The following is a 10808-nucleotide window of genomic DNA, read 5'->3' as shown; positions in this document are numbered from 1 at the left end:
CCACCCGAATAACATTCACGGGCACTAAATATGGATATGCTCACGAAATCTACAACTGGTGGTGTTTGAGTGTCAGGTTAACAAAAACATCTTGCTTTCCGCACAACATTTGTAATATTAGCTGGTGTGTACTCTACCGGGATCATTGTAGGATCTATACATCATTATTCCGTTATGGACCTTTGGTTACCACATAAAAGTACTTGTGACGCATGGCGCACTCATCGCCGGGAAATGTTTTTCTTCGAAAACAAGCCCAGCTACCAAATTTCAACAGAATATATGAGCTTTTCATTTCTTCCCTTTCGACCTACATATTAGATTCTCCTAAAACCTCACTAACAATTTTCATTCTTTTGTTCCAGAAATCCGTTTAAAGGCAAAGTATTCCATGACTACGAGCACAGAGATGTCTACCATGGTGTGGTGATTGACTACCGTGGAAAAGTAAGTCCGTGGTCCCGTCCGCAGCAGTCAAGCCAATTCCTGCATCAGTTCACCGTGTAAGACAATGTGGAAGCAAATTGACACTGCGGATCAAAACACAATACAAACAGCAGGGCAGATTAATCAGTCTTACTATATTACAGAATGGTAAAATTGCTTGAACGAACACTAGTCATAAGATCATGGGGAACTCTCAGGTAGCCCGTGATCAAGTTCAAACTTTTGCTATCGGTTTATCAAGTAGACTAGCGCTCTTCAAAAGAGAACCACGAAATGTGCACGAAGACCAACAGTGCTCGAATAGTTTTTTTCAGGGAAAACATCCTGTGATATCCAGATTGATGCATCAACCAAACCAAGCAGCGTGCCAAGGACAGCACATTCAGCTGAAGAACATCATAGATGAGAAATTTTCAATTGGGATTCAGTTGAGTGCTGATTAGTGGTACTCACTTCAAGATAGCGGCTATTTCTCACGTATGTTGCATGACCTAGCTACTGAGGTAGATGAGGGCTACTTGGCAGAGCTTCCATGCAGTCCTTGTTCAACTCAACTACCATCACTAGGCTTGAGGAGGAAATCCAAATGCCATGCTTGGTAAATAGACCAACAATCAAGTTATTCAGTTTTCAGCACACCGAAATCATCGAGAATAAAATATGAGTGAAGGTGAAGGGCAGATCTTAGATTCTAATTATTTCTCAAGGTTAAAGTCAATGGTTACTGGGAATAGAGTGAGTCTTGGAAACACCATTGTCACAGGAATAATTGGTCATGCATGTTAATCCGTTTTAGGATGACACACGTGATAACTTCGTGAAAGTAATAACAGGCGATTAGAGACTTGAAGCGAACAAGAAGAAGGTGCTGAAAAGGTGAGTTTGCCGGGAAGTGCATATTTTGCTGCACTTGTTGATCACAGCCAGAATTCTAGATTTCAGGTCACCGTCTTCGGATTTACGAAATGCGTGTTTATTGTTCTCGTAAGTAACTCGGTACATAATCTCTTCGATAAGGCCTCCCAGATGTCAGTCAAACAGACTTGCTTCACTCCAGGGAAAACCCGGTTTATCCATTTCAGACTATGGGTTATTATTACATCACAGTGTCACCCGCCACTGTACAGAATTTGTGAATAGTCAAATATCTCCTCGGCTTTGAACAAGGTTAGGTCGGTCCATCTTGGTTGTGTGTGATTTTGGATTTGTTTTAGCAACGCAAATAAACACTGTTGTTTGTATGATCGAAATTTAAGTCCACTGGCGGGCCTGTCGATTTATGGATGCCTCTCAAATATGTTTCGAGATTCGCCCATAATACTATGACTTTGTAGAATACCTGACTTGCCTATGTGGGTTGCTTACGTCACAGTTGTTCTTTCGAGGTTTCTCCCACGCCTTCTTGACCCGCACATGACGAAATGGGAAGCGTCGGAATACAGAGATAAGCCAGGAAACAAGGCAAATATTTATTCGCTCGCATACCATAAGTCTCTCATCCTGTCAATTTTACGCAGTTTGGATTTGCATTTGCGACAAAATCCGTAATCACCCGCTCTTTGTGCGTGTTTCCTTATTAACCGGTTTTCGTACAGGGACTTGCGACGAGTCTTTCTCTACATATTCCTAGCTCTCGTGAACCAATCTTCTTCGTTCTGAGTTGGGAAGAACGTTTTTGTGGACACTGATTGTTGGACCTTTTTCAAGATATTCGTGGTAGTTGGTGGTATGCTGTCAGTCTCCTTTGCATCCGGGAAATTAGGGCCTCGTGTTCTGTTCGGTCGCCACTCCAAGGTGGTAGTCTTTTAGCTGTTCATATAGGCTTTATTCCGAAGTTTCGCCAGTCCCGCATTCACAATTCCAAAGCACTCAGTTTGACAAAAACTCATTTCTGAACTCACCCGCCAAGTGGTGATAGATCTGTAGCGATTTATTTGCTGTCGCCTAGTATATGAATTTTCCGCTGCTTGTCACGGACATTACATCGGTTGTAGCAAGCTAGCTTCCTGCGAAACCACATTTTCAGATAGAATCAAAAGGGATATTTTTTTGTTACATGAGATATTGTGAGTCTAATCGATTGTATTTTGAAATTTATCTATTGTTGTATAAAAACTGTATCTTGAGTGAGCTCGACGTTATATTTTTCTGATTTGCTTTTCTGCTTTAACATGGTTTGTTAACAGATCTACTAAGTAAAAGAACAGAAATTGGTTTAAAAGCTTTTCCAGTACTAAATTGAACAAATTCTGTTCTTCCAGTCCAGTGTGTAGTTAGTAGAGACAGAGAAGAAAAGAGAGATCGCCTTTATAATAGGTGATGAAAGAGGTATGCTAATCTACACAATGAACAAATTTTATTAACTGGGAAAGCACTCGCGAGAACAAAATCCGAACAATGATACGACAGCACAACGGTAATTCAGAAACTACTAATCAAAATGTACTATTGAAGCCAGAAGTCAGAGCGAAAGCCAATCGAATGTAGAAAGCCAGAATGCAACACTTCCGAAATCGGCAACTGATCAATCAATCCATGAACAAGATGTTTCCAGACAGAAGCTACTTAAAGCAGCAGTCGAATTCAGCGGATGCCAGCCACAACGCAGCACATTGCGAAATCGACCATTTGGGCCCCGAGAATTGTATTCTACCTTCAGCTACTCACAGCCGTATAATATCAGACAGGTATGGAGTAGCTTTCAACCCAACCGCTCACTTATGTTGTTACTTCGTTTGGTGATGAAACATTTGCAAGCCGATCACTACGAGCAGAGAACAGATGAACACCATCCTGATCAACGACTAACAAACGGAACACTACCAGATCAGATTTGCATAAAGTCATATGACTTTTTGATATCCGTGTTAAAATGTAGGATCGCCTCAGCCTGGTTACAATGTGTTCATAACTCATGTAGATATCTCATTAAACAGATGTAATCATGCTAACGAGAGCGTCATTTTAAAACAGCTGAGTTTGACCGTTCCAACGCCAAGATGATAAGACCACCTAAAGTGATACGCTGCATCCAAATATCTTCATGCATTGAAAACCATAGGAATCAACCGAACAGTCGTCCAAGGAATCGAATGTCCATCCCCGTATTCACGTGGTCATGGAAATGGCAGACTAATGGGGGTTAATTTAGCTACTCATTATATCCAGCAGCGTGTACAAAACAATATTCTTAACTACCTCTTCGCTATGCTTCCATTTCCGCGGGTTTTGTATTGTGCTTTACTATCTGTGGGAGCGCCAGTCAATAAGCTACTCTTAATGAACACCTTAATCTTTCTGCCCACAAACAGCGGTCCTAGTGACAACGTGTTCATCTTCTTCTCTGGCCATGGTTCCAATTCCTTCATCGAATTCCAAGAAGAAGAAGTAAGTTTAGTTAAATTTGATAACCACGATTTTAGTACGCAGTTTTCTTAGTCCAAGCTTTATAGTTAACGGATTGAAAAGGCTTACGTAAACATGTTGGTGCAATGACATCGGTAATTCTTTATAAAATGGAGCTTATAGTCAAACTGTTCTACACATCAACCGAAAAATGGAACAAATGCTACGATGTTTGTACGTCAATCTCAAGAGAGACATACCCAGTAATTCAAGTTTGATAGGTCTCGTAAAGTTGCTTTTAATGACGCCGTCACACAGATTTCTTTTTATTAAGTTTAAGTCGTTCGACTCACATGATTTCGCGGTCGATCTATTCAGACTGCTGAGCAAACGTACATACCATAAACAAAGAAGCTGATCGTATAAGGTCACTCATGAGGCGTAGATGACACGAAGAACGCGTCAGCCGAATTTCTCGTGTCACAACTGTTATTCGTTTATTTAATACTATGAAATTTCTGTATTTATGTATGAGAAACCAGTATGTGATGAAAAACCGAGAAGCAACGTAAAATGTTCCATTCTTATTGGGAGTCATCAGTGGTGCGCTTGGTAGTTGCACCGTATAACCGTCCGGCCACTAGTGACCAACCAACAGCCTGATTTATCCGCGCTAAGTCAGGACATAACATCGCCCATTCATCAAACAGGGGATCCATATCACTGGTGACTGACTCATCGAGTGACTCATCCCGAGCTCAAGAGAAAGTTTCTTCTTGCCTTGTGACAGCTGTATGCCATGGATTTGAACGATACCCTCGCCTACATGCATTCAAAAAGAATGTTCAACAAATTGGTGCTGTATGTGGAGGCTTACAACTCTGGCTCTATGTTTCGTGATGTGCTTTCTTCAAATATGGGAAGTAAGTAGCGTACATTTTTGGCTGATTCTTGCATGGATCCTGTGAAATAGCATTCATTATGTCAGTCTCATTTGAGTTACAATCGGTGTTGACCAGTAAAACAGAAGGAAGCTTGGGAACCAAGCTTGGTTACGGGCTTGGTTTGTTATAGTTCACTTCGCGATTTTTGTATGGAAGTAGCCCATGACTCTACGCTAGAAACGCTCAGCCGATGATAGCAAAACATCCAGCCTTCATCGATTAATGTCGCTTCCGCTGCTCAACCAGTTTCATATGGGTGGAGGAAATCATTGTGTCACCGGTACAACCACTTTGATATTTTCTTGTCACTTTATAGCAAACACCAATGCCAAGTGAATTACTTCATTGTAAATGTTGAATGGATTGTGTCTTTCATAAAAAGTACACTGTAACCCACGAAAAACAGGTCTAATGTCCTTGAAGTGACTACCTTTGACCGTTCTGGTCAGTGGTCACTTTCCAGGGGGTTTTGCCGTACAAAACAGATTTTACATTCACATTATTATTTGATTTTGACAGACTGACCCAACCAAACCCAGATAAATGGCTCGTTCATGAGAGAGTTTGGCAAGTTCCGCCCTGTCTGGGTTCAAGTCTTGATTAAGTTGTATAGATGATCAGGGACTGCGCTTACTTGATTCGCCACAAGAAGAATGAAACCCATGATTTTCTGTCAAGAAAATGTCAGCGACCTTCCGAACAGTGTGTTATTTCTAGACGCTTTGAAGCTCCATTAATTCTGTGAGTCACAGGATCCGTTCGTCGATAATTTACCTCACTATATCACACATCTTTGATATTGACCTATAATGTATGTTGCCTGAACCCCTACACCTATAGTCTACGTGACAACATCAGCCAAAGAAGACGAAAAATCCTCGGCTGTTTTTTGTTTTGACAAGGACATCGATGTTTGTCTAGCAGACGAATACTCGTATGAATGGCTTTTAGATTCGGAATACGTAAGTTTACACAGTAATTTTGCAGATAAACCTGTCAGTTGTGGATGGGTAGTCCAGTGGTATTGAGCAGCCAGTAGTAGTCCATTGGATTCTCAAAACAATTTATTATTTTGTTTTCAAGCATGAAGAGGATTTATGGAATTTGAGAATATCACGGCCGTCCGTTGGCCCCAAAATAGTCAAACCATTGGTTGTATGTCCGAAATTTCTCACTATCCTACCAATCAGGTTTGTCTCTGTTCTTGCAAGGTGATAGGAAAGAGACTAACAAATGTCTGGGCGCTATCGGTGTTATTTGCGCTCTATGATGGAGACCGCCTGATTCCCACCGTGACTGCCCTTTAATCGATGTTATTGGATTACTTGTTATCATTTTCTGTTCAGATAGACTGAGTAATTGTCTGGAGCTCTAGGCGCATCCGAATAATTGTGGTAGGCCAGCACCAACTTTTATCCCCATCCGTTTTGATTTTTTTTCTTTTAAATAGGGATGTGGATCTATATCAAATGCACGCAGGGAAGCGTCAATGTTGAATACGGTCTTGAAAGTAATGACGTTGGTATTGATGATATGGATGATGATGATGCTGTTGGATCTCCTGAACGCCTTCGTCTCAATGCATCTGTCGAAATGAATCAATTTGCCAATTGCGTTCATGCTCTCTGATTCTATCCAGATTGTATGACTTGGTCTCGGATGTGTAGGTATCTCGTGCGTATGACGTAGGCTAGCCCTAGGTTTTCCTTCCTCTCGCAATATCCTTTCGTTTACAACTACAAGTATCCAGATTGTCTGACTTGGTCTCCGATGTGTGCGTATCTCGGTTGTTTTCCTTCCTGTATCTTTGTCATTTTTTGTTCAACTACAAATAATTTGGAATGCTTGTACGACAGAGAAACATCAGTATTTTCCTCTGTTGTTGCTCCTGATGATGATGATAATGAAGTGATCAGAACCATCGAGCATCAGATCATTGTGATATGTTGGATGTGCATGTATGGTGTCCAGGAACGACTGCGTGCTCACTAATATTTTGCCTACAGCGGATTCGTCTTAAAATTGCGTAACGTTTCCTGTCCGCTTCACATAGCTCCTCTTTGTCATTACCTCTCTAAAAAAGCGTACACTGGAGGAAAAATACGAGGAGTTGAAAAAGAGTACGGTGTTTAGTCACGTGATGAAACTGCTAGGAAAATGAGTGTATTTATCGGGATGACAGTTGTATCTGGTTACCTGTGATAGGTGACGGTCAATGCTGCAAATACTTGCTTAGGAACTTCAGGTTCCATAGACCGAGTACAGCAAGGTTGCCAGTCATCTAGTTATCCAAGCCTAGCCAGTGTCACTTCCCGGATAACCAAGCAATGGCTTTGGGTACCTTATGATTCATAAGTTTCTGTGCTACGGCACAAAAGTGAGTCGAATCTATATGAAGCATTTACAAGTAACTCAGAGCAACAATAGTGTTACACGTTGACTGAAACTTCCACCTGAACAGTTGACACTGGAGGGGCCGGTCAATTTGTGGCCACGTGATGTGGTTTTCCGTGATGGGGGAATGAGTGCCTTGTACCTGAACGAGCAAACGTAGGCGATAATACTAATAACTTGCTGGACATGTGTGCTATAAACAGATGTATGTGAGACAGTTTTGGAAATGGTGCTCCTTGATCAACCGGATTTTTCACTACTACCACTTTAGTAGTAAGGTGTAAAATGACAGTCGCATGGTCAGCCGCTTCTGAAATGTATGGAACAAGACGCTATCCTGGTTGATAATGAACTGATAGGTTTCTGCTTATTGTTGATTTCAGGCGATGATAGTCTTCCAGTAGGAGAATTCCAAGGTCATTTTGATCTTCTGGTGCACCTGAATGACACGGCCATAGCATAAAGTGTACAGCACAATATTCGATATTCTAAATTGTCCATTGGATCATTTACTGCTTGCGCCACTGGGTGTTTAGGGAAACAAGTGTCCACTTCACATTCCATTGACAGTCTAATAAGTTGTAACTTCAGTACCAGAAACACGTACCATCATGTTCAATATCAAAGAAGGCGGCAAATTAAGAGCTGACTCAATAATCTCAATAAAATATCTTTAGATAGAACAAGTGATAATCCGATACACATCTCCATGTGGTTTCGTGCAAATCTCGGGGTAGACATATAGTTAGATAGATAATTAGATAGATAGATAGATAGATAGATAGATAGATAGATAGATAGATAGATAGATAGATAGATAGATAGATAGATAGATAGATAGATAGATAGATAGATAGATAGATAGATAGATAGATAGATAGATAGATAGATAGATAGATAGATAGATAGATAGATAGATAGATAGGTAGTTAGATAGATAGATAGATAGATAGATAGATGGACGGGCACACAGACAGGAAGACTGACAGTCAGATCAGGTTTGACATGAATAGCAGTCAGTCTATATAAACCCGGCGGAGCGAGTGAATCGTATATCAAACACACGCAGCGTCTGACGCCCGCCTGTACCATGGGCAGTGATAATCGAGCTGATGTCGAAAACCTATCCGCCACACAAAAATCCAGAGTAATTCGTTCATATGTGCGAAAAATCTTTTATCATCTATCTACAAACTCCCACAACTTTTCTTCTCGCTTCCTTCAGTTTGGCCACATCGTCAAGGATACGTTCCGTGAGATCGTCGTGGGTGTGAAAACTCACCACAACCCAACGTTAAAGGGCTTGTCCAAGATGGATGAGTTCATGTGTTTCAAGGCAGTATTCGATCAATTCTGGACGCACTGCTTCACAATTCAGCAGGCAAGTTGACCTCGTGATGCACGGAATCGAGGGTGTGCGAAAATTCGATAAACGTCCAGCAAATGAAATTTCGGGGTAAATATGGTGCTCATATCACTAGCAAGTTATTTCCCGTTATCACCCGTTATCTCCAGGGCGACAGATGGAGGGTGAAACGTTATGCAGGAAAATCGGAATTTTAAACAATCAGAAATGGTAAGGAAAAAGATCTTCAATTCCTTGCAACGTGCATATGGATATACCAGATTGACAGCAGCTGAATGAAGCTGCCGGAGTTCAGTCAGGTTCAGCTCAGTTCAGTTCAGCTCAGTTTAGTTCAGTTCAGTTCAGCTCAGTTCAATTCAGTTCTTTTCTGTTCAGTTCAGCCACGACTCTGTCCACAACGTCTGGTCCTAACGGACTCGCAGCTTGTTGCCCGGATTTCTCAAAATAACATCAACTGCAGCTGTTCTGCATCGTGTTTCGCCATCGTCGCGAAACACGCGTTGCGTTTTTCCATCAAGCTAGCCGTCCAAAGATCGTTCGGTATAAACAAAGAGCAATAGACAAAACCATCAGAATTCTCAGGAATTGTGGAGTCATCAAGATGCCTCGCATATCTGACGTACAAGTGCAGGATAGGTGGACAGGACGAACAAAAATAGGCCAGTCGGCCAAACACACTGCTCAAATTCCAATGTTACTCGTGATCCCTCTAGCAGTGATAGGGACGTATCATCAAACTTATCCACATTGAAGATGAAAATGTTCAAATACTGCACTTTAAAACTTAATCGTATATTTAGATGAGGTCGTTGGGAAGGTTTAATTTGTCTGGCAACCAGACTGGTGAGGGGTCTCTTGGAATTCTCTGCTTTAGTCAGTTGTTTCCTCACCACATTTTCAACCTAACGCTGTTGTATCACATTGATCAACTGGTCGATATTCATGCGCGTGGGACGGGAAGGGATTGACTCCAATGCATAAGTATCTGGTCCAGAATCATCAAACAGGTACAACAAAGTAGAAATTTTGGATACGCAATACCGCACAGAAACCAGCACATTGGACAGACCGATTACCGGGGAGGAAGTATACCTGCTAATGAACTGACCAATAAAACGGCAGGCGACAAAACAGGCCGGTAGGTCACTCGGCTGATACACAACAAAATCTGCACAGCTATTCTTGAAATGACCTGCTATCCATAAGATTGCTGAATAACCTCCAGTAACTCACAGCAGGTCTCATATTTCTAGGTTTCATTTGATGAGCGTACAATCCGATGTTCAATAAGGCAAGGTTGACTGAATAATTCAAAGACGAATCAACGCCACCGAGTAGATGCGGTGTGACAGTTGATTCACACGTTGCACGGATGTCTATTTTGGGATTAACGTACAAATCATTCTGCGCTGCACAGACCGTTGACTAGATCTGTCAACCCTCAGACTGCGATGGAAGTTTTCATGTGAAATGTGGACTACGGTATAAAAACACGCTTACACTGCAATGAATTCGTTGCTGTTTGGGGCCTGATAACATCCCTGTAGTAGAAGCCAGCCACTAAATAACACCAGCACGAAATGCGTCGTCATTCGCTAGTTGGTAAATTGTTCCTCTGAGCGCAAGGAATAGGCGATAAGCAAGCCAATAAGCATGAATTGCCCGTCCGTCCCGTTAACTTTTGTGTCGTGACTTTATGAGAACAGCAGTCCTTCTCTCGTAAGGAATGTGTTTTATCCGCGCAATCCACTGGCATCCTACAGCGTACAAAACATCGGAGGCTGGTATCAGGCCAAAGGCCGAACTCAGACGGAAATCCGATTACTTGGGTTACACACAGAATTTAGAGATCGATTGAAGCAGGTCTCTGCCACCAACTGGTGGAAATCTTCAGCTGCACCTCGTCTTTGGATAAATGTCAGGGTAAAATAAAAGAAATGTTACTGCTACTGCTTTTCCCACTCATGTGCCCAGTGCCAGAAATGGCACACAACAGACTTATTCCAAAGAAGCGATTGCGTGCTAGTGGAAAAGCTACAAATGATCCGCGCAATTTAGACAGCACTTTCTGGCATTATTTCAGGCAGTCTGATGAGCGTCAACATCAACATCCATCGTGCTTCTGAGGGATGAATAAACGCTAATCTCATTTAGTCGTGCTTTTGTGGCGTGCATCATCGCATTTGCCAATTTGATTTAATGGGTGACTGGCCTGGATCCTCGCCGGCTTTCCTATTCAAATTTTGATGCAGGTTTAAGGTCTCCGTTGATTCAGATCATCTTAGGGTAACAATTATGATTGGGATCTTTCA

At 41.8% G+C, this 10808-nt stretch overlaps 1 protein-coding gene across 1 annotated transcript in view; it reads left to right on the top strand.

The window, feature by feature from the left end:
* Positions 1 to 7867, top strand: part of T265_11914 (hypothetical protein) — a gene marked incomplete at both ends in the record, with an annotated part of 9835 nt that extends 1968 nt beyond the window's left edge. The window contains 7 exons of the mRNA XM_009178738.1: positions 366 to 447; positions 1289 to 1323; positions 3759 to 3834; positions 4583 to 4715; positions 5577 to 5698; positions 6820 to 6861; positions 7808 to 7867. Coding sequence (XP_009177002.1) covers positions 366 to 447; positions 1289 to 1323; positions 3759 to 3834; positions 4583 to 4715; positions 5577 to 5698; positions 6820 to 6861; positions 7808 to 7867 — 550 coding nt within the window. The remainder of the gene's footprint in view (positions 1 to 365; positions 448 to 1288; positions 1324 to 3758; positions 3835 to 4582; positions 4716 to 5576; positions 5699 to 6819; positions 6862 to 7807) is intronic.
* Positions 7868 to 10808: the final 2941 nt, after the last annotated feature.

Source organism: Opisthorchis viverrini, assembly GCF_000715545.1.
Source record: "Opisthorchis viverrini unplaced genomic scaffold opera_v5_644, whole genome shotgun sequence".
In the NCBI taxonomy this organism is placed as follows: Eukaryota; Metazoa; Platyhelminthes; class Trematoda; order Opisthorchiida; family Opisthorchiidae; genus Opisthorchis; species Opisthorchis viverrini.
Note: the sequence above shows the minus strand (reverse complement) of the source record. Positions and strands in the feature narration are given on the sequence as shown.